Raw genomic sequence first — 26,171 nt, 5'->3', positions numbered from 1 at the left:
TACTGAGTTATTAAATAACTGTAAAGTTTTATGCATTACATCTTAACTATTCATATCTGTGTTGCTCTTAACAGTGTGCACATGCATGCCCACACACACACACACACACACACACACACACACACACACACACACACACAGAATGTTAGGGGTATAAATGCAGATATTGTGATCATTGGTATCTTAACATGTACCCACTCCAGTGTGCTTGTTGTTTCTCCTCTGCTTCTGACAGTCTTCTCGCAAACAGATCACATAATTTACTACCTGATGTTTTCTGCATGGTCATAACTGCACCGCTAAGTGGACTATGACTGCCCATAAAGACTAACCATTTTGTATCCACATGCCCACACTTCAACACCTGGCTTGCTGCCCAGGGGAAAATAAATGTTAATGCCGTATGTACTTGTAAGTACTAACCAACCTAAGAACACACTACTCCTAATTGCTATAATTCTTAGTCTGCAAATGATGTAAATTCTACTGTGATGTTCAGTACACTGTCCACAGGCACCAATAAAAATATCTGAACTTATACCCTACTACCCTGTGTGTGTGTGTGTGTGTGTGTGTGTGTGTGTGTGTGTGTGTGTGTGTGTGTGTGTGTGTGTCTATGGTCATGCATCTATGGTCTAATAATATGATAAGATCCATACATGAATAATAAAATAGGAATCTAAGTAAGCTACTATGAGCAGCACTGTGAATTCATCGTTAAAGCAAAGATTGACATGAAGACAACACCCATCACAATGGTACACGTTTACATGGCAACTATCTCCACAGATGGCAAAGACATTGAAGAAATGTGTGATTACTTAAGGGAGATGAAAATTTAATTGTGATGAGGGACTGCAATTTGATTGTAGGAAAAGGAAGTGGATGAAAAGAAGTATGTGAATATGCATTGGGAGAAGTGAATAGAAAGGAACTCACTTGGCAGATTTTTGCATGGAGCATAATTTAATCACTGCTAATACTTTGTATAAGAATCATGAAACAAGGTTGTATATGTGGAAGAGACAGAGATTTTGGAACCAGATTTAGCATTGTAACACATATCCAGGAGCAGATGTGGACTCTGACTACAATTTATTGGTTATAACGTGTAGATTAAAACTGTGAGAAGGTGGGAAAGTAAAGAGAAGCAACCTGGATAAGTTAAAACAACCAGAGGTTGTCAAGTTTCAGAGGGAGCTTTAGGCAACAGTTGACTACTACAGGGGAAAGGAACACAGTAGAAGATGAATGTGTAGCTTTGAGAGATAATATAGTGAAGGTAGCAGAGTACAAAATATGTAGAAAGACAAGGTCCATTAGAAATCCTTGAATATTACAGGCAATGCCAGTCATATGACAATTCATGGAAGTGGAGGGGGGGGGGGGGGGGGAGCACACAAGACCTGGGGGTATTGAGTATTTTTAATATTTTTGGAGATGAATGTTGACTTGTAAGTAGCCATAAAAAAGTTCCACTTCTGACCCTATTAAAACCTGTGTAATACTGACTTTAAAACATTTTCTTGAAAGAAAAACACCTGACTACACTACACTTTTTCTTTTCCTGAGAGCTGGTGGGGCTGGGGGTGTAGTTCCTCTTTGCACCTAGGCATAGGTATCCTTGATTACAGGAAATAATTGATGGAAGGCAAAAATATAAAAATGTAGCAAATGAAGCAGGCAAAATGGAATAAAAACATCTAGAAAATGAGACTGACAGGGAGTGAAAATTGGCTAAGCAGGAATGGCTAGAGGATAAATTGAGGATTACACAACACGTATCACTAGGGGAAAGACAGAGACCATGTATAGGAAAATTAAAGAGATCTTTGGAGAAAACACGTGCAGGTGCATGAACATGAAGAGTTCAGATGGAAACCAGTACTAAGTGAAGTAGGAAAAGCTGAAAGGTGGAAGCCCTATATGGAGGGGCTATACAAGGGAAATGAAGCTGAAAGCATTATTATAGAAAGGGAAGAGAACATAGAAGAAGATGAGATGGGAGAAGAATATGACAGAACGCTGACCTAGGTCAAGAAAATGCTACATGAGTAGATTACGTTCTTTCAGAATTATTGAGATTCTAGGAGCCAGCCATGACAAAATTATTGCACCTGGTGTGTAAGACATGAAACAGGTCTCTACTGCACACATTAACAACTGGAAATGCCAACAAAATGCTTCAAACAAAGTTCACCACAACTTAAAACTCATATGAATACACAGCAATAAGAAGCTAAAGTTGATACTGTGATATAAGAAAATGTCTTGAATGCTGTTTATATTTCTTTTATAAGCTGCTGTTGATAGCAGAAGAAATACTCTTAAATTATCATACCTAAATATCACTGAAACCAGAGCATTTATTCTTTAAACTGACCCTAGTTTTGTAAAGAGTTAACTTGCTGTTCTAAATGAAAACTCTGTTATGACACATTGTATTAGTCATGTTATAGCGTAACAGTGATATGATCAATGATCACGTAAGATTTTAGAAGGAATGATCAGATAACATTCATACCTCAAAAAAATTAAGAATCCATAACTCATCATTTACTTTGCCACGTATCTGATCCATGCAGTTCCTTGTGAAATTTACGTAAGCTTGGCCCATGTCTTTACCAGAACCAGACACATTCTGAAAAAATAACAATAAAATGTTCAATGCCTTTGTAATATACTCAGATTTATTATAATGCTACTGTTGTCTTAGGGAAAATAGCTCATCCAGCACAGGCAATGGAACAAACGCTGGCTTCATTATCACAGGGTGGAGTAAATTCTTAATTTACCTAAGTGTATATACTTACCCTTCAAATAAATGTAATAGTGTGTGTCTCAAATTTCACAAAGGTAGCACTACACATGAGGGTTTAGAGTTACCTACAATGCATATAGTTCCCAAGAATCACATAATTTCCAAATTGAATGGTGTTTTCCATGATCAATGGGGGAAGAAAAATTAAGTAACACACAAAGGTAAAATGTCTCACCATAAGACACAAATTAATCCTTTTTTTTCTTCATTCATCACATTCAATAAATCTCATTATGTAGGAGGCCTTCAGCCTTAACACACAGAAATGTCTACTGCAGACAGATTCTGTAAGATACACAAACAACCCCAGACTTTAATTACTTAAAAATAATGAAATCTGATTTTTATATACCATGGAATACAAAATTAACTTTTGGACAAGTTGTGAGTATTGCACTTACTTTCTGCAGTGTTTGGAATTAACAAGCACTTATTTTTGAAATGTCTGCATGAATCTGAAAAAAAAACATTAAGTACAGAGGAAACATGAAAACCTATCCAAAAAATAAACCCACATTTTATGACAATAGACCACTTGCTTTAAGTATTCCACATTAGTTAACATATATTGTCAATATTCAGTTTCTGCAGATTCATTTTTAGGTTTTCTATCAAACAACCCCAGACTTTAATAACTTAAAAATAATGAAATCTGATTTTTATATACAATGGAATACAAAATTAACTTTTGGACAAGTTGTGAGTATTGCACTTACTTTCTGCAGTGTTTGGAATTAACAAGCACTTATTTTTGAAATGTCTGCATGAATCTGAAAAAAAACATTAAGTACAGAGGAAACATGAACACCTACCCAAAAAATAAACCCACATTTTATGACAGTAGACCACTTGCTTTAAGTATTCCACATTAGTTAACATATATTGTCAATATTCAGCTTCTGCAGATTCATTTTTAGGTTTTCCATTTTCAAAGATCTACAGTAGTCGCTGAGAATAGTTTAGTACCTGGAAAAGTTCCTCTGCCCAATGCAGGATGTCACAGGAGCATATATGGAGGCAGCAAGGTCACTGCAGGTCAGCTTTGCTTCATTGTTTTCAAATTTTATGGCATCCCCAGAAAGACTGTTACTAATTTTGCACAATGTAGAATATGAAGGATTCTGCAGGAGAACACTACAATTTGTTGTTCACTTCATCAGCCAGATGGCCATGAGCTCAACCTAACTTCCTCTGCACATGTTGAGTGCCAGTAGCTTCCAGTCCAGTGATAGCTTTTCATGCTACTGAAAAGTCAGCTTTGTGTAGTGGCAGGTAAGATATCTGTAAAGACCTCTTTCACAGTTTTGATGGTACTTGAGTAATTGCTGCCAAGCTTACAAAAGATTTTCTTTGTTTCAGTGTAGTTGGTGCAGTAATATTCAGCAGCAATAAGTCAAGAACTCCACCATGTAAGAGGAGGCTGAGAGGGAAGGACAGTGAAGGTGCTTGATACTATAAATTCTGCGCTCATAGTGGACCACTCACACTGATTTTCTTGCCACAGGAAATTAATTTGTCCACATCAGGGTAATATAATTGCACCTCTTCTGCAACACTGTGTAATGCATGTGCAAGGCAAGTGACATACACCACACTGGGATAAAGAATCTGAAGACCCTTGGCTGCATGTAGGAAACACCATCTGTTATAATAGCAAAGCATTGTCTCTGTTCACACCATCTAGCCACAGTAGCTTCGTGGAGGTGTAAAACAAAATGGCAATTGTCAAGTTGTTTAGTCCCTTGAGAGCTTCACTTGTTGGGAGGTACATTTCTCCAGACCTGTCAAGTTTCAGAACACCAGCAGCAACATATGCAACATTGCACCCACCCACATCAGTGGTTTCGTCTATGGATACCCAGACTTTCAGTCAGCTACATTAATTTGTATTTTTCTATGTACCTTCTCATAGTGCACGACAAATAGTTATCTCTCAATGTAAATTCACCTGAAACTGGATTTCTTGTGTACTGCTCCAAGAACTATCTGAAACATGAATTCTTCAGCTTCTTCAGTGGTATGTTGCAAGAGAACATTATCTCACTGAAGTCTTTAAGGATGATTTCATGGTTGGTGATTAACTTGTCTGCTCAAGTAACAGTATTTGTCTTTTGTCATTTTCAGCACTTCTCTTCATACGGCTGCTGCATTTGCTGTTATTACAGTGTTGTTGCACATTAAAGTTTTTTCTGCACTAACTTTAACTTCAAATAGTTTACAAAATAATATTTCCCCATTAGTGCTGAGGAATTTCTTTCCAAAATCACAAACAAAACATTACAACTGTTGGGACACTTTACTTTCAACATGCTGAAACAGACTGAATGTGAATTCAAAATGAATAGCAATGTTTATCGCATTGGAAATTACCTTTCTTGGCTTCGAGATCATTCTGTTGACCCTGTGCAACAATGTCTTATATTAGTGAAACGACTAGTGTGTTATGCTGCCTGTTCACTGGAGTCCTGGTTAATAAAACTGTTTAGTAATTCTTGCAGTAATTTATAACATTATCACCTGAAACTAGTTGGTTGGTTGATTTGGGGAAGGAGACCAGACAGCGTGGTCATCGGTCTCATCGGATTAGGGAAGGATTGGGAAGGAAGTCGGCCGTGCCCTTTCAGAGGAACCATCCCGGCATTTGCCTGGAGTGATTTAGGGAAATCACGGAAAACCTAAATCAGGATGGCCGGACGCGGGATTGAACCGTCGTCCTCCCGAATGCGAGTCCAGTGTCTAACCACTGAGCCACCCCGCTCGGTCCTGAAACTAGTCGTGTGAGCAACATATTCACATTTTTATTTTTATGTCCTTAAAGATAATAGAAATATGTGCATTTTTGGCAAACATTGGACAAAATATGACCTATTATGACAAAAGTTTTCCTAAATATGGCCTATTACTGAAAAAGGTGTAAATGTGGATTTATATGTACAACAAAAATACATTTTTCTTCATTAAAATACCTGGATTCGTACATAAATTCTTATAAAATTCCCCCTAAACACTTTTAGCTCCCTGTATACATGAAATGATAAATGCTTGTATAACATGAACTTTAGTGTTAACCAGAATTCACATCCCTAAGTGCACATGTTCTGAAAACTTATAGAAAGAGTGTCTAATATTATACTCTTATGCCAAACCTATTCACTGCATCTATGATTTTTTCATCAAACTTTTAGTGCACTCAGTTTACATGTTGATGAATGAGAATATGAAACCTACCGCAATTTTAAATTGGGATCCTAGTTAATAAAAGCATTTTAGTGGGAAACATGAGAATTTCCATTTGTGTAGTGGCATGTTTTCATTATCAAATACAGAAGGGAAGGATTTGGAAATAAAGTTCCAATATGGCAAGTTTACTATCATGAAGCTCTTTTCCTTTTGTGTCAGCCTATAAGGGACATATGAAATTGGTTCATTCTTTCAATCACTGGTTGCTGCTTGTCCCATTCTCTCTTGTTGGCTTCTTCCACACTCCTAATGACTGCAGCTGGATTTTGTGGTATGTATGACAATCCATCTGCTACTATGTTTTGCAACAGCTTTTTCTACATAGTCTCAAAATTATATTCTGCCAGATTCATTCTGAATTTCTTTAATATTTTTTATGGATCAATTACATGTACCAACCATTTCAAGGATTTATGAGCAGTACATATGATATAGTCTTGTCCTTAAACATAAGGCCAGTAGGGCTTCATTGCCAACACTGTGGCTAAGAGCTCTTGCTCATTCATACTGTATGCTTTATAGGCGTGGTTCATTGTTCTGGATGTGGAAGCTACTGGTAAATCCCATCTTAATTCTCTGTGACTCAGTACATTTACATCGGCATCTATTCTCTGCAAACAACTGTGAAGTGTGTGGCAAAGTGTATCTCCCACAGTATCAGTTATATTTCATCGATGTATGGAACATGGGAAGAATGGTTGTTTAAGTGCCTTCATCTGTGCTGTAATTAATCTAATATTGTCCTCAGGATCTGTATGGGAATGATATGTAGGATGTTGTAGTATATTGCTAGGGTCATCACTTAAAGCTGGTTCCTGATGTTTTGTGAGTAGGCTTTCTCAGGAGAATTTATGTCTCCCCCCTAGACTCTGCCAGTTCAATTTCTTCAGCACATCCAGGTCACTCTTGCACAAATCAAACAAATCTGCCAGTTCAGTTTCTTTGGCACATTCATCTCACTCTCCCACATTTGAAACAAACCTGTGATTGTTTATGCTGCCCTTGTCTGTGTGCATTCAATATACCCTGTTACTCCTATTTGGTATGGGTCCCACAAACCTGAATATTATTCTAGGTTGGGTTGCAAGAGTGATTTGTCAGCAATCTCTTTTACAGACTAATTGCACTTCCCTAGTAGTCTACCAATAAACTGAAGTCTACCACCTGCCTTACCCATGAGTGAGACTATTTGATTGTTCCATATCAAATCTTTGCAAAGTGTTACACCCAGGTATTTGTCTGTGTTTACTGATCCCAATTGTGCGTCACTGATATTAAAAATTTGGGTAGGTAACTGGCTACAGCTGTGAGATATTTATAGAAAATCATATTTATTTGCCATCATCTGTATAAATTACATGAACTGGAAGAAAACTCATAACATCTGTTGCTTTAAAAATGCGTATTTCTCATAGAAGACACTTTCATACACAAATGTAACAATGACAAAATGTGGAATGCAACATAATCAGATTCTGAGCACACCTTGAAAAGCTTGGATACATGGCATATACAACATAACCAGATTTTGACAATATCTTGAAAAGCTTAGATGAGTTTAACATACACACCTGAGTTTATGTGCAACTTATGAGATATTGCCAGAATCTGGTTATATTGTATATGCAACTTAATTGCCACACAGAAATGATTATGGCTGCAAATCTGAAACCAGTAATCAATTTTAATAAAATATTGTGTGACCAACACACTGACTTTAATAATCTAATTCTTATCAAATCAACTAAGGTTGACAGTGGAGTTGCAGAATCATGTTGAAGCAATGTTTCAGTGTGTTTTCTAGTCATGAATTTCAGAGAAAATGTTGGGTGTCTGTTGGATGTGATATTGTATTACAGCATTCTCTGCTGAAAGACTTTCAGCCAGGTTAATCATCTGCCATCAGAAAAGAGTTCCTGGCTTTTGCTCATGGTTGGAGTCTGTGTAAGAGAATGCAGGTTTTTTCATGGATTTCACTGATTAAATGTTATCAGGCTATTAGGTGGTTCAAAATCCACATTAAACTGTAGGCCCCACTACAACTGGTTGGGTAAGTCAGTTCAAAGGTTGAAGGAAAGGGATGGTGTACCACCAATAATAGGATCATGCCTAGTAAAGTGCTGTGGTGTTCAAACCTACCTTAGCATTTTTGACAACTTTGTAATGAAGAACATAGATGATTTACTTGGATTTTACTGTTAAAAGTACAAGTTTCTTGATGATTCCCACAAGATTATTTTGTACAATAGCAGGTTGTAAAAGTTTCAGTTCAGAGGGATGGGTGTTTGTTCGGGGGAAAAGCCACTGAGTACTAATTAAAACCCTATTAAGTTACAGATTAGACTGTGATGGTATGGTATGGTTTGGTGAGTTTTTTAATTTCCATACAGAATATCCTTCTCTATCTAGGGATCAAAATGACCCAATGAAAACTCCGGGTTGGAAAATCAATAATATTAAGAAAAGAATAGATTAGCACTCACCATAAAAATGACACATTGAGCTGCTGATAGACACAGTGAAAACAATGCTACAAATTACAGCTTTCAGCCAAAGGCTTCTGCAGCAAAGACATAACATACACATTCGCACAAGCAAACACATCTCATGCACACATGGCTGCTATCATCAGCGGTTAAAACTGGATTGGTGCTGCAGGTGGTAACAGTTGTGTGTGCAAAAGGTGTGCTTGCTTATGTGTTTTCTTTGCTGAAGAAGGCTTTGGCCAAAAACTATAATGTGTAACAGTCTTTTTGCTGTGTCTGTCTGCAGCTCAATAAGTCATCTTTATCATGAACAGCAATGTATCCTTTTCCCAATAGGGACCAAAATGGTTTTTATACTCTGCTGAAACAGTCTGTAGTATCTACATCTAATACATCTATGCTCTGGTGGACAGTTCCTGTGGTACCACTAACAATTCCTTCCTTTTCCATTCCATTCATGAATGATGTAAGGGAAGAATTTCTATAGATAAACTTACATATGAAATCTAATTTCTCTGATTTTTTTGTTGTTGTGCTCATTTTACAAGACATATCTTGTAGGAAGTAATATGCTGAATGTACACTCTTGAAGCTTTGGCAGACACCTTCTCCACAACACACAATGACTCTCTTGTAGTGACATCCACTGGAGTTTGTCGAGCACCTCCATAAAGTTCATCCACTGACTAAATGATCCATTGACACTCTTCACTGGATCTCCTCTATTGCTTCTGTCACTCCTACTTCATAAAAGACTTGTAAGCAAATTTTTTCATGGATGAAATACAGTTTCTTAACCAACTTTTATTCCATAATGAAATGTTGTGCACAGTGACTGTAGACTATTATAAGCAAGGACAGGAACACAGCACTCAGTCAAGATTCCATTGGATTTTTATTATTCTTGCATATGTGGATTCCAGCTGAAATAGACGTTTTGAGTGCAAAATATAAGGAAATTAGAGAATCAGAATCAACTTATATAAAACAATGAGTAAAACACCACATTTCACAATGGAAATGATCTATTATTGTTAACATAGAATTTGAGGGCGTTATAGTTCTACAGACTCACAGTAGTACACGTCATCTTCTGACTTTACTGGTTTATAGGTCAAAGGAAACTGAGGTTGTTGTTTACAAGTAGAGCAGCTTCAGTTTGTATCATGTAGTGTCAGGAATGCTCTCACATTACGAACTAACTGACACTGTTTCTTTGCACTGTAATAGTTTAGAAACCCTTTTATTAATAAAATGAAATCAGAAAGTATAGTCACCTATCACCTTTAAAATACTTCAGTGCTGAAGCAATTCCCCAAATCCTTTGTAAAAGAGCCTTAATATGCTCATACATATGTCCTATACAGAACTTTTAAATCACAATAAAAATAAATTACTTTTGAAGATCATGATGATAACAAATAGTTATGTACCATTTTCAAAATCTTCAAGAACATAAAAACTAGCATAGTTGCTTCTATCACACTGGTTAAGTGATCCACTAACTAGTTAACATAAAGAATACATAAAATTTCATACAAATCATTTTTATAAAGCTCTGTTAACATCACAGGAAGGTATTGAAGATCAACATGACAAGGCTAATTTAACCAGGTACAATTAATAAAAACATACTAACATCCTCTATTAATGTAAATTTCTTATGTAACATATGGAATAACTTCAATTCCTGTTTTCAAAAAACAATACATCAAATTGCTCTATATCTATCCCCTAAGGATATTTGTTGAATAGTTGTTTAATTTGCTTGATAGTAAAGCCAATATAGCACTGGATACTATCAACAAAATTGAAGACAGATTGATCCACTAATAATAAAAACTTACGTTCTCAAATACTATCATGCCTAGAGTTGTCATGTTAAAGATAGGCCAAAATTTTACATTTCAACATTGCTTCACTCTGTTCAGAAAAAAAAACACTGCACTACACTTACATCCCTCACATGTACACAGCACTCAAAGTTTTGGCTGGGACAACACCCTCAATGAAGGATGATGTCCCAGAGGAGGAGAAGATTAGCGCTTAAAGTCCCATCAACAATGACGTCATTAGAGACAGATGATGTACCAGAAATAAACTAATATGGTTCCAGTTCCACAGTTCTGACCTAAGTTGTTGGGAGTTTCTATTGGTTGTGAGGCATATGCCAGATCTTATAAGCCCCTTCTACTTATTCACAATTGATATCCCCCATTTGCCCCATTATCAGCTTGTGGCAATGATTAGCTGACAAAAACTGCAGCTCTTAATTAGCTGGATCTTGAACAGCTTGCTCCATTCCTAGGAATAGAGAATGAAATAAATAAAATAATAATATTACATCCTTTGCCAGCACTATCTCAGTACTTTCACTAATTTGCTGCATAATATTTGGCTGATCACTTCACCACTAGTATGTGAAAAAATACATTGTGAGTCAGCATTTCCCAATGTATTTTGAAGGTGATATGGAACTGCACTTGTTGACTGCATTTTATTAACTCTCGTTCGGATGTGCCATTTTTCATTACATGACCAGGTGTTTGGTGTACTTTTGACCATGTAAATACTAACTCTTTATGTTCAAGAGTAAACATGCATCAGTAAAATCACATGTTAATCTCAGTTTAATGAAACAATGATAATTTAAACTTGCATTTTATGAGTTAAAGCACTGTTTAATTGAACAACAGTCAAATAAACTTTCACTATATCTCTCTGTTGCCATGGACTGGTATTACCCCAGAATGTTAATCAACTCAAAGCATTAAACACCAAAGTTGCACCAGAACCAAGCCGGCCACTCATTCAGTAACTAATTATCTTGTAGGGAACTTCCTCATTGTGGGATTGAGCTACTAGCTCATAATGTACCTTATTTTACAGGATGGGATATAAGTATTTCCTCACCCAGCTCACTGTTACAGCTCCTCCCTCAGATGTAGGGCAACACAATTTATCATTATGCTTACAATTGTGAAACAACAATGGAATGGTGTAAAACAATTTTATTCATGGTTGGTGCACTTCATACTCAGGCACACCCACTTGAGGGTTAAACAAAAAGAAGGATTTTAAACTACTACACTGGAAAGCAAGAAGGTTAGTTAGTTTACAATATAGTAGGCATTACTCACACTACATGATGTAAAGTGAGGCTGCTATAATTGCAAACAACAACCTCAGTTTCCTTCTGCCTATACACCAGGAAAGTCATATGGTGAAACTTAATACTGTGAGTCTGTTGGATTTTAATTCACTCACATGGTTATAATGGATCATTTATTTTGGAGAACATGATGTTTTACTTATTGTTTTACACAAATCATTTCTGATTCTTTACAGTGATCCAGGTATGATCTGAAACCCCAAATGACAGGCACTGACAATTTCAGCATGTCTCAAAATCTATAGCTGTTCGAATTAGTTCCCTAAATGGCTACCATGACTGCTTTTTAAATATGTTGAATGAAGCTTCCAAGCAGACACATGGAATGGACAATATTATCCTTCATGTTACTTGATGCATTTCCCTGATGTGTACCATTACGCACAATACCTTTTAAAGTAAATGTAATTAATCAAGGAAAACATAGTTTAATTAAGTTGAAGCAATAGAACATATAATGAAAATAAAAAAAATCCAATCTCTGAAAACAGTTCACACAAATTGTTCCCAGGAGGTGGAGGTGTTTTATACACAGGAAATGCAACCCATTAGCTGAGTTGGCTTTTCCCATAGGAGTGAGACATTAATGGTGGGTGTCTTGAAACAAGGGGTCACTTTTTGAGAATCTGAAAGGAATAGGATCACTAATTGGTGTTGGCCCTTTGAGTGGTGGGAAATGCCACTGGAGGGTGTGCATCACTGTTGGTGCCTTAGGTGGGTGTGAAACAATTAATTTGAGTCTTAGATTCTGTGTATCTGTGATTACTATGTCACGCAGTACTTAGCAGTGTCCACCTCCTTTGGGGCAACTTTGTCTTGTAACTCTAATCATATGCATTAATGGTCCAAATTTCCCAGGACAAGTTTCCTAATTCCAACACTATTCATTTAGTCTGTGCCAAAATTCATCTGGTTGGATGGACTCCTCCCTCCCCCCCCCCCCCCCCCACCCCACCCAATACAGTGTTTACTTTTAGGTACTATCTAGATTACTAGCTGACTGTGACAAATTGGTGACCATTACTATTTTAGTAGTGGGGGTTAAAAGTTTAAGCCTTGTTGAGTTGTATCAGTGTGAGGGGGCATCACAATATAAGAATATTCTTATTCTTCCAACTATCAAAATATTTTTATCCTATTCATGAAATGTCCATACATGGAATTTCTAACAGAAATGACCATTGACTAATGACTTGCCAGAATGCCCTGTATGTGTGCTTCATATGATCAATGGAATGTTGTACAACAGTTGCGACAATTTGGTTAATGTATGATAAAACAAACAAACACCCACCCACCCACACACACACACATACACAAAATAGGCAAATGTTGTTGGGAAAATCTGGAAAAGGTCTTGATTGACTTACTTCAAATTTTTGCACAATACTCTAATAAACATTCAGATAGACATGGCATGTATATTTTTCTTAGCAACACTTAAAACAGGTGAAGCAACAGAAAATATAATTCAAATAAAAAATTGGCAATAGGACACTACATACAAATTTTTGCCCAGGAGATGGAGGTGTTGCACACCCAGGAAATGCAACATGTTTGCAGAGATGGCTTTGCCCATAGGAGTGGGATGCTCATGGTGAGCATCTTGAAACAAGGAGTATCTGAAAGAAAAAGGGCCACTGATTGGTGTTGGTCCCCTGGGTGGTGGGAAATGCCTCCAGAGGGTGTTCATCAATCTTGGTGCTCTAGTTAGATGAAACAGTCAGCTTAGAGGGACTTTGTATCAGTTGAGCTTCAGATTCTGACATTTTTTTTTTTCTGGGAGACATTTGTACCAATAAGGTCGAGGGGTTACAATAAAGCTGTTGGAGCACAGAATAGTGGAAATTAAGCAGCCACTGATTATGCTCTGTTGCATCATCTGGGAGCTTACAACAGGCACATACAGGGAGTGATCTAAGCAAACCTGTGGCTTCACTATCTCAGTGCTATAGAGCAGTCCCAGATATCACATGGAATTTCCAACTGAAATATACATTGACTAATGGCTTGCAAGGATGTCTTGCATGTGTGTGCTGCATATGATCAGTTGAATGTTATACTATATTTATTACAATTTGGTTAAATACACCCCCCCCCCCCCCCCCCCCCACACACACACACACATGTACACAGTTGTACAAGTTTCAGTTAAAACTCACTGCAAAATACCAGGGCATTTAAACCATTAGACAGATTGTTTCTCCCGCACATATTCTTTCTCCTTACATATAATTTTAAAGAAAATTTCTGTGCACAACAACATGCTTTTTCATTTTATTCCTAACAGTGAGTTGTAACAGAAAACAGGAATGTTGCATTTATGGCTTGTTTTCTTATGATTAAAATACTATTAGGGAATCTGAATTGTTCAAAACTTTGTGATCCTACCCATTTGCATATTAATCCCATGCAAAATATTGTCATTGAAGCTACTATTCTCATGGATCCAGCAGCTGGAGAGGTCTCTCTCATACCCTGTGTGCTGATGATCTCAACTGATTTATTATCTAGGTTTCCTTTGCAACTCCAGGGCTCAAAGTCAGAGAGAGGGAGGATGAGAAATTGGACAGGGGGAGGGGGGGGGGGGGTAGGAAATGAAAATGAACATAAAGAGGGGGAAGGAGGAGATGGGCAGAGAGAGGGAGAGGGGGCAGGAGGAGAATGGAGAATGACAAAGAAAGGGAGAAGGAGGTGACTGACAGAGAAATGGGGGAGGAGGAAGAGATGGACAAAGAGACGGGGCAGACAGAGATTAGAACATACATCCAGTTCCCATACATATTTAGCAATTCACTTTAGGTATGAAGAATAACATATTTAAACATGGTAGAAGGCAGTCAGTGATCTATGGGCTCAAACAAAATGTTTAATGTTAGATGTAACATAAAGGTATAAATAGTAGTAGGAATAAGATACAGATTTGGAATGGATACTTTGGGCATAAAATCACTACCCTTTATGTACATGAGGGTAACCCAAAGATTTATGAAACTAAGAGTAACTAAAATATATGTACATATTTAATTTTTCTTTTGTGTTTAGAACTATATAACATACTTGGCAGTATTTGTCTGTGCCACTAATATTACTTACAGTAAAACTTAGAATTGATCCAATTAAGCTGCCTTCATCATATCGTGAAAGTTTTGATAGGGTTGTCTCCAAAACAGATAGCAGTTTGTTAATCATTCCTTGCGTCATGTTTGCTGATGTTTTTTCTATAAGATCATCTATTTTTGTATGATACTGGTGCTGAAATTCAATGAGAAGAAAATATTCAAAAAATTTGTTATGTCATACATCTCAACATTTATTATTTACTTATTCATTCATCTGTAGGCTAATTCCTTCTTATGGATGTTGTCATTACACATACATATATAAGCATCATTTATAATAGAGGTACATAAGGTAATAGAAAAACACACATTATACATAATAAATTCATAATACAAATATACATATTCACAATTTATCACTGCATTAGCCTGCTTCAGACAAAAGAAATAAATCATAAGACTCCTCTAATAATAAACCTTGGTTTACTATTGCATAAAGTAAATTACAAACTACAGTGTATTGTACTGCTTACAAGCATACTCCATCCTCTTTGTCTACTTTGTAACTGGTCAACCTGCTTATTTATTTATACTAATTTTATTTTGCATGAGCTCTTTAAGGGAGCAGAAACTACTTTTTTGTAAACATTCTTTAAGATATGTTTTAAATTAGAGTTCCTTTGTGTTTTTGACCTCTTTTGGCAGTTTATTATATATTTTGACTCCTTGGTAAAACATAGTGGATAGTGGTTTGGGTCACTGCTCCATTTGTTCTATCCAGATACAAGCAATCACTGTATCTAGTTTGACGATCATCTATGGAACTGTTTGCTGCATATTGCTGAACGTCTTTTTTATAAAACTATAGTCTGGAATATTCATTTACTTGGAACTGTCAGAATACACCATATTTTGAATAGCGCAGTGCAGTGGACCCTTCTGTGGCTCTTGCTCATCATTTTGATGGCTTTTTCTTTTTTGCAGTTTTAACACATTTTCCACACTCTGAGCATTTGCACCACTGAATATTATGCCATAACTGACGTTAGAATGTATGTGTGCATAGTATGTTGCATTTAGGCATGAGCTATTACACACTTTGGTTACTATTCATAAGGTATAGTATGCTGTGGTAATTCTTCTTCCAAGTACTCTGGTATGTCATGCCATTTTAATTGATGATCAACATACAAACCCCAAAATTTTGTGCCAGCTACGCACTCTATGGTTTAATTGCGTATTTCAAATTTCATTAGATTATTATGTTGCTGTGACCAGCAAATAACACAGTCTCTCTTTGTGTGAAATAGCACAGTCTCTCTTTGTGTGACCTGCAGTAGGAAGCCATTAATATAAATGAAAAACAGTACTGGACGTAACATGCTCCCTTGTGGGACTCCAATGCTAAAATATTTAGGGTCCAAAAGATGTTTCACCATGTGATGGGAGCCACTTCAAATTTGGGATATCTCTATCCACTGCACTCTGTCTGCTAGGTAAGACCTACCAGCCCCTTTTTTCCCAGTGCTTCAAGAATACCTAAGAGTATTTCATGATCAGCTGGTTTGCATCAGATGCTTGACTGATGTCTAAGAAAATGCCAGTTACTTGTTCTCCTTTATCTAGGGTTTCTAAAACTACTTTTGTAGATTTTGTTATAGCAATTTTCCTGAAGCCAACATGAACATGGTATATACAGGATGAGAGAAAAAACACCATGGTATCAAACATTTATGGAACTGTTAATAATACTGAAACAAAGAACTGTATATAAAAGGGCATGTATTTTTCTATATGGTCCCTTTTTGTTACTTTGTCTGAAGTTAGATATTTTGAAAGCTGAGTCAACCTTAATTAAATAACAATCTACATTTCTCCAAAAGCATTGAAGAATATTTGAAAAGCAACAACAAATATGAAGGAAATGACCAATGATATAAAGCTGGTCTTCCTCAATTAACCAATAGTTATGTGTCAAACTACAAGGGACTCTTTCTATGAAACATTTCACTTGAGTTCTCTTTTGAAAGACACTCAGATCCTGTAAAAAAATACCGACTTCAATTTAAGTAAATATAGAGGTTTCAGTGTCTTAGTATAAAGGTAGACACATAAAATTGTGAATCAAGTACCAGTTAAAACAGCATGATCAGCAACAGAAACTACTGCTTCACACTGACAGCATGTTTATTAAGCACACATGAATGTGTGGATGAAGTTGTACTGAGCACCTATACAGAGTGTACATCTGTTTATACATACACAGAATGTTCTAGTAAATTACAATTTTCCAGAACCCTATAGATAGCAAAAGTTTCAAATGATAAATAATTGCTGATGTTGGGAATCATATTGGAGACTTGTGCATCATCAGCCATAGACTGTAATTGTGGCATCGAAACTAAGAATGCACAACACATCGAACTTCTCTCTCACTAACATAAAATAGTGACCTGTTGTTTTGGAAAGAGCTATATTTTACTGCATCTGGACCAAGTTAGTGGTCCTTCGTGTGATAACATTGGTGGATCCTTATGTTCTGGTTTGTTTCAAATCCTTATTGTCACTGTAACATATGAATGGAGTTACTTCCACTGAGTCAAAACAATCATCAGGCAGATCTTCATTTTCCTTTTAATGAAAGCTCCCATCATTAATATAGCCTTCAGGACTATTGTAGTACTTCATACTAAGGGCATGGATAATGTCTCTGCAGTTTTGTCACCTATATGGATGATTATCATCCTCAGCTTCTTGGGTGACATCTGATGTATCACATAGATTATGATATAGGCCAACTTAATAACTCTTTAATAACTTTTCTGTCAGCCTAACCTTCCACACAGGTGTAAAATTCCAAAGTAGGTCTCATGAATTGTAGCTTACAAGTTGGTGATAGGCATGTAGCAATCATAGTCGTATGCTGTGCCTCCAAGGTCCCTATGTATGCCAGCTGTCTTGTTTCTTTTTTGTTGTTCTAGTGATGATGAGATGTTTCATGGAATCATTCTGAGCATCATCAGGTTAAAGCAGAAACAAGATATCCAATTGTTTTTCAGTCACTTGTCCATGGATCAGGAAAAATTACATGAAGGATGTAGTGTCTTGCTTAGCTATGTTGTAGCAAAATCTCAAGACAGGCAGAATTGTATCACAATCTCTCCTTCTGTATATCTGTAAATCAATATACATCACATCATGAGTGTATCTGCTGACACCATATTAAGACATTCCATGACAACATTTGACTGTGGATCGTGGGCAGTTGCCAACCTGGGGACAATGTTGCAGCATGAAATTGCTTCTGTCATTAGCACTGACTGAAATAATTTTCCATGATCAGAGATCATTATGCATGGTGCTTCATGCGTCAAAATTATGTTTCTACAATAAATATGACAATTTACATTACTCCAAGAGCCAAAAGAAACTCTTAGTCATATTTTGCTTACAGTATTGTTATATATGGTTCAAATGGCTCTGAGCACTATGCGACTTAACTTCTGAGGTCATCAGTCGCCTAGAACTTAGAACTAATTAAACCTAACTAACCTAAGGACATCACACACATCCATGCCTGAGGCAGGATTTGAACCTGCGACCGTAGCGGTCGCTCGGCTCCAGACTGTAGTGCCTAGAACTGCACAGCCACTCTGGCCAGCCCAGTATTGTTATAAATGTAGCTTAAAAGTAGTGTTATAAATGAATGAGTTTGGCAAACGCAACCCAGTGGAATCTACATGGCTACGTTAGCAACTATGAGTTTAGTGTTAGTTACTCTGAAGCACATAATCCACATTGTTTGGCATAGTACCATTAATTAGTTGCATGATATGCCTTATGTTGAAAACATTTTCACATTCTTTTAATTTCAGGATAATAAAGCCTACAGGAACTCATTATTAGTACCAAGAAACCACCAAGTAGAGAATGTAGCTACTATTAAATTCTTTATTTAGCATATGGATGTAAACCTGGACAGTAAGACCTATGTTCTACATCTCACAAACAAGTTGAACTCAGTTCGATTTGTTTCATATTTAATCACATGGAATGTGTGAGAGCTGTATATTTTTCATATTTCCACTCTGTAATTACATATGGGATAACATTCCAGGAGAGAACTGAAGATGTTCATAACAGTTCCAACCTTACAAAAGTAAACTGGAAGTACAGTGAAGCACCAAAGAAACTGGTATAGGCATGCGTATTCAAATACAGAGATACGAAAACAGGCAGAATACAGTGCTGTGGTCAGCAACTCCTATATAAGACAAGAAATGCATGGTGCACTGTTAGAACAGTTACTGCTGCTACAGTGGCAAGTTATTAAGATTTAAGTGAGTTTGAACATGGTATGATAGTTGGTGCCTGAATGATGGGACATAGCGTCGCCGAGATAGCAATGAAGTGGAGATTTTCCCATATGACCATTTTATAAGTGTACTGTGAATATCAGGAATCTCCTATAACACCAAATCTCCAACAATGCTGTGGCCAGAAAAAGGACCAACAATGACTGAACAGAACTGTTCATCATGACAGAAGAGCAAACCTTCTGCAAATTGCTGCAGATATCAATGCTGGGCCAGTAGCAAGTGTCAGCATGCAAACCATTCAACAGAACATCATCAATATGGACTTTTGGAGCTGAAGGCCCACTTTTGTACCCTTGATGACTGCATGACACAAAGTTTTCCACCTTTCCTTGTCCCATCATCACCAACATTGGACTGTTGATGACAGGAAACATGTTGCCTGATTGGATGAGCCTTGTTTCAAAATGTATTGAGCACATGGATGTGCACTGGTATGGAGATGACCTCATGAATCCATGGACCCTTCATGTCAGCAGGGGACTGTTCAAGCTGGTGGAGGTTCTGTAATGGTGTGGGGAATGTGCAGTTGGAGTGATATGGGACCTCTGATATGTCTAGATACAACTCCCACTGGTGACACATATGTAAGCATCCTGTCTAATAACCTGCATCCATTCATGTCCATTGTGCATTATGATGGACTTGGGCAGTTCCAGTAGGTCAATGTGACACCCCAAACATCCAGAATTGCTATAGAGTGGCTCCAGGAACATTCTTCTGAGCTGAAACACTTCTGCTGGCCACCAAACTCCCCAGACATGAATATTATCCAGCGTATTTTATATGCCTTGCAATGTGCTGTTTAGAAGAGACCTCCACTCCCTCTTACTCTTATGGATTTATGAACAGTCCTGCATGATTCATGACGTCAATTCCCTCCAGCACTATTTCAGATGTTAGTTAAGTCCATGCCTGCCACATCATGTTGCAGCACTTCTGCGTGCTTGCAAGGACCCTACACAATGTTAGATAGGTGTACCAGCTTCTTTGGCTCTTCAGTACTGTTTTTCAACCAAATTGTGTGGTTTTACTGTGTTTTACCTTACAATTCTTACTGCATATGATGAAACATGTCTCATTAATTGTTTATTGGTCTGTATATTCTTTATTGTATCATATCAAGTGTTTATTTGAAAATATTAATATGAAATTGATATCTATATGAACAAAAAATGAAATGAAAGGTATTTTTGTGACCTCACATACATCTATTACCACATGATAAATTACATTTAACAAATCGGTGATAATTAGCCTAGTAAGTACAAGTTAGGCAGACGGATTTCATTTTTTATTCATTTATGGGCATATGCCTTGCCTCCCAGTATATAACAGCAAGGAAAACCAAATGTTCAAAGACTAACTGCATCTGCTCTCAACAATAAATACAACATTGTTTGTGAGCAGGCAACAGGCAGAACCAGCAAACTGCAGGAGTAAGGCAAGGCAAAGTTGAATGGAAAAAAACAGTTTTCATAGTCTGTTGTTATTATAGTTTTTTTATCAAGCACATGACAGATACACTTCTAAAATTTGTGGGTGTAACAAGTTGTGAATGCTCCCTCCCCCCTTCCCCCTCTCTCCCTCCCTCCCCCTCCAAAATTAAACGTTCTTTGATGCATAGTATCACATTTCAGACCTTTGCATATACAAAAGTCCTCACCCTCAAAAACATTATGACATGACCAGAACACCACAAAACATCTGCAGCCATTGTAGATGAATTTGTGGCATTACTGATGGAGAATGTTTTCATCAGCACATTATGTTACAGCAGTTCACCAGAAGCACATTAAAAATGGGAATAATAAAGGAAATTTTTAGAAAAATATTCTGAAAACTGACTGTTACTTTGAGAAATAACAAACTGGATTTACTTCATCTGTTATGGTTTCAGCTCTGATAATAATTAATTTTTAGTTATTTCTCTGACCTTTGCCCCTACCTTGATATAATTACTTACATAATTCACGTACTCTACTTACATAAATATTTCAAAATGCAATGTAGGCTGAATTTCATTTAGAATGAATTTAGATGGTTATTATTTTTTATGTGCTGATTTCTCTAATGTGTGTAGTTTTCATGAAGGTATGGCTAACTGAAAGATATCAATAATTAAACTTTTTATTGCAGTATGAGCTAAAACTATCATGTGAGCTTAAACACATTTATGAGCATAGTGACACCTCTCATTATCAAGATGGGCATTCAAAATTTTTCAGCAATGTAGATCAGACCCTCTTAAACCAATTACCTTACAGGATAATTAAAAGTAAATTTAAAAATAGTTGCATTTTTCATTTCAGTTTTTACCTCTGTACTTGTTAGATTCCTATCTTTTATGTCATACTTTTGTTGGTCTGCTTTTTATGCACAAAGTGGCATACTTTGTTAATGGATTAAGCTATGAATCAAGATTTTTGAATAGTTTACAGTAATTTTCAAAATGGGGCTTGCACCTGTAAATAGGGTGTACCCAATGTGAATGCATATAATGGTTTGAAAAATTTTTCTGCTTTCCTGAAGCACCACATATTTTGTACCCAAATTTTTGCATAATACCTACAGACCATCTTTTGTAGCAAAATCCATCCTAGTAGCTTTTCAAATGACTATGTAGTGCCTAAAATAAAAGTTTTTCTCATACTAGAGTCTTTAAATAGTTGGATGCCACCCAAAACTTTCAAATTGTGACCAGCAAGCCATTGCATAATATCTATGTGCAATCTGTCTGTAAACATGCTTACACCTCTGTGAAAGTCTGGTGAACTGAGTAAACAAGCAACACCTATGTCAAGCCTGCTCCCAATAATCACTATTGCAGTAACTATGAGCAGCCTTTCTACATAAATATGCGGGGGTCCGCAAAAATGTAGACACCCTTTGATAGTTTATATCTTTGGACCAAACTAACATATTGTTGCTATTATGTGCACTAGCATAGTCCATTGTTTTCTCAACAGATCTTGATGCACATTCTCTAGCAGATGACATTGCAGCAATGAATGAGATAAGAGTATCATCTGAGCACAGCAAGGCCACATTTAAGTGGTACTGGAAGTATGAAAACATGATGGAGGTACAACAGCAATGGTGTAATGTGTACAGAAGTAAGCCACCAACACCTACAATAATTTATCATGTTCGGGATAAATTTGAAGCCGATGATACTCTTCAGGATGTGCATAGGGAAAAGCCTGTCCGACCAAAAACATTAGCAGGTCCAGCTTCCAGACCTGCTGTGTTACAACATTTTACTATGTCACCTCAAAAATCTGTGAAGCAGTATGCACGTGAAATTGGGATGAGCCAATCAAGCACAAAATGAATTCTGCAGGCTACGAAGTGGATAGTATAAATTCCGAGATTGCTGCATTCTATGAAAAGTGATGACCCACGTCAAAGGATGGAGTAATGTGAGTGGTTTGAAGACATGCTTTGCAAGGATGAATGACTTTTAGAGATGGTTATCTGGTCTGATGAGGTGCAATTCCTACTGAACATTACTGTGAACCACCACAACTGCATGTACTGGACTCCTGAAAATCCTAACAATCACATGGACCAACATGTTAATCTACTGGAGGTTAATGTGTGCGTGGCCTCAAATTGTGCAGTTTGATTGGCCCATTCATCTTTGAAGGTGAGGTGTATCTTCATATGGTGCAAAGATTGATTTTACATGCCATCTGAGAGAGCTTTGGAAATGAAAGATTTTATCTACAACACGATGGTGCTCCACCTCACAACAGAGATGTAAGAGCCTAGTTGGGTGAAAGTCTACCTAATGAAGGATAGGTTGAAGAGGAGCTGTTGAGTACCTGTCGAGGTCTCCAGTCCTTGCACCTCTTGACTTCTACCTATTGGGGGGGGGGGGGGGGGAAACTTGAAATATGATTTTTTTTCAACATTGATTGAGCTATGAGAAACCATCAAGGCACCTGTGAGGCTATCACATTTGCAACAATGATAGCTGTAGTTCGGTAAACAGTTCAGTGGCACAATGATGTTTGGCTGCTAATGGGGGTCACTTAAAATAACTTTCCCCCCCTCCCCCTGCCTGCAAGAATTTCAATGGTACATTTTTTCCCATTAATATTGACTATCAAAGTGTGTCTAAATTTTTCTATACTCCCTGCATACATCAGAACAGCTACCAATTAACATCTGGATTTGTACAGTAACTGGTTTACCAGCTAATTCTTTCACTGATGTGACTTTAATGAAAATGTTATTGTTTGTACTGTTCCTCTTGTTATTCTACCACTCTGTCATGCTGTTACTGTTTTCAATGATTAGTGTGGCACTGCACTATGACAGTTTTAGTATGGATATGTTGGAGATAATAATGTATAAGATGTGTGAATGTCAAATCAGAATTGGTCATTGCACTGTTTACAGAGGTAGTAAATGTGGAAAGAACTGAGTAAATTGCATCATTTGTATGATCCCTGCAAACACTTTTCAGCTACTTCACTTAGTGTGATACTATTAGGCTTGAAATTCTGTGTAGATTTTTTGTATTTCTTTATTGTAGACACAGAAAGAATTTTAAAATAAAGAAAGACATACCACATCCACTCCATCAACAGCACAAAGTTTAAAAGATTGATTCTTTGCATCAAGGACTACATTCACCATGGCACACATTTCTGAAGGAATTATGTAATCAGTTGACGTAAATGTGACACCTTTCTTGAGCCACTGTTGAAAAGCTGTTTCTGTTCTGATGAAAGAAGAGAAAATATCAATTAGTAAAGCATATACAAACATTTGAAACAAAAAAATGACACTGTCCTCCTTGCCATTCTAAGATGCAGTATAAACACAGCTTTGAGTATTATGAGGTAATTGGGATGTTCTGAAAAAAAATGAAAATAATTATAAAACCATATACAATAAATTGATGATGAAATAAGCAGTACTTTAGGCTTGACTATGTATTAGCTATTGTTGTTGTAAATATTGTTTGATTATGTTTTTGTAGCTAAATTTTGATTCTTCAGAATTATTTGCAGCATTATACGGTTACATATATTATTATTACTATTACAAAAACTTGTACATTTAAGTTCATAAAATGTCATGTGATAAAAATTATATTTAAGTTATACTAAGCATAGTTGTATGGTGAGTGTAAATTTGTAACTTTTAAAGACTAATACTAAATGCTGAATGAGTATAATAGCATTTGTTATTCTGCGTAAGTCTTTTTTTAATGAAATTAACTGTTATAAGATGCATGTTCTGAAGTACGTCAATTGATAATACAGATCCATACATTTATTTCAACCATGGCATTTGTGCTATACAGTAGCAGTGGAGCAGTAGCAGTAGAGCTAGAAACATGTATGATGAACTGTATTTTGATAAAATTTGTGTTGATAATACTGCAGATGTTAACAATATGGTTTATAGTTACTAACTGATAAACATTTTGATTTTTCAGTGTATTTGTTTTAGATGAATGCTTGTTTAGGTATGATTACTTTAATACATTGGGCATCAGTGGTTTCACCTGAAATAATCATTTTACTATTTTTTTTGTGAGTACCAGTGCCTTTAGTATGTAACCATTAATACTGTTGCAAAACAGAGACATCAACAGGTTCACTGAGATACTTCTATGATTTTAGTGCATTTTAGCAGTCACTTCCAGCATTCAAAGCATTGAAATTGTGCTACATGATTGCAGGAGGTTGTAGATTTTGTATCTGAGTTTGTACTAATGCTTTTGTGAGTGCTTTCAAAATGAAACCACTGAGGCAATACGTAACTTTGGTAAAAATTTTATTTAGGAGTCTAACTTGTTTTAGGAATTATGAGTATATTAAAGTTTTGAGATGTGTGATTCTATCTAGGAAAAATGAGTATTTGCTTTCAAATATATCACATGAAATGATGGATGGTTGAAAACTGTGGTTTTGAAGTAAAACTACCTAGTAAAAACAATCGATTGTTTACTTTTTGCCTATTTCTTCTTTGTTCACTGCTTACTACAATAATAAAGGCGAATTTTGTGAAAAGTTTTAAAATTTTATTACAAAGTGAAACCATGTCCTCAAAACAACTGAATGTTTACTTTTTGCCAATTTCTTTTTGTATTCTTTGCTTACTATGCCAATAAAGGTTAATTTTCAGAAAAATTTTAAAAGTAGGTTTACTTTTCATACTGTTAGGACTCAGAGGGTTAATAGGAAAAAGATGTCTCCAGATCAGAAGGAATATCATACTGAAACTTAGTGAAACCAAAGTTTTCAGCCAAAAACATGGTAAGTCATACTTTTTATGGAATTATTTCAGATCAATTTGATAAAATTATTTAATTTTGTATAGTTTATTTTCATAGTAGCCAACAACAGCCTTGCCACAGTGTTAACAACAATTCTCATCAGTTTACTGAAAATAAGTACTGTTGGGCTGGGCTAGCACTAGGATGGATGACCATCCAGTATGCCAAGTGCTGCTGGCAAGTGGGGTGCAGTCAGGGGTCTTGTAAACTAACATAAGGTGGAAGAAGTGGAAGAATGGTGTGCTCACCACATGTCCAGATGCCCCCCCCCTCCCCGCCCCCTCCTTCCGAATATGAGGATGGCTGATGATTCAGTACAATTGGGCCTTTATAGCCCGTTCGTGCGGAGATTAGTTCAGTTTAATTTTCATAGTAATACATATTTCCTTGAAGAATATGGCATGTGCATCAGCTCACCTTGAGAGCAACAGCGTGCATTCAAGTACATGTTTAACAGGAATGTCCATTATTTTAATGAGTGCAGTATCATACATAGTTTACTTCAGATGTGCAGTAAAGCAAAATGCTCAGTTACATGCTATATCAGTTACACAATATGTGAAGAGATGTCCTGATAAAAAGTGTAATGCAGAAAAAGAAATTAATGTTGTACCCAGAAAATCTAGTCCTACATAAAATCACTAGGGGGATCTATTGCTTCTATGCAGTCACTCATTGACCAGTCTGGTGTCGAGTAGAAGATAGCAACAGTAAAG

General features: G+C 36.6%; 1 protein-coding gene across 1 annotated transcript in view; it reads right to left on the bottom strand.

The window, feature by feature from the left end:
* Positions 1–26,171, bottom strand: part of LOC126183408 (calcium-dependent secretion activator-like) — a 1,473,721-nt gene that overhangs the window by 122,786 nt on the left and 1,324,764 nt on the right. The window contains exons 28-30 of the mRNA XM_049925356.1: positions 23,736–23,889; positions 14,816–14,974; positions 2,525–2,641 (exon numbers count right to left, since the gene is read on the bottom strand). Of these exons, the coding sequence (XP_049781313.1) occupies positions 2,525–2,641; positions 14,816–14,974; positions 23,736–23,889 (430 nt within the window). The remainder of the gene's footprint in view (positions 1–2,524; positions 2,642–14,815; positions 14,975–23,735; positions 23,890–26,171) is intronic.

Source organism: Schistocerca cancellata, chromosome 4 (assembly GCF_023864275.1).
Source record: "Schistocerca cancellata isolate TAMUIC-IGC-003103 chromosome 4, iqSchCanc2.1, whole genome shotgun sequence".
Taxonomy (NCBI): Eukaryota; Metazoa; Arthropoda; class Insecta; order Orthoptera; family Acrididae; genus Schistocerca; species Schistocerca cancellata.
The sequence above is the reverse complement of the archived record's forward strand: the minus strand, read 5'-3'. Positions and strand labels throughout refer to the sequence as shown.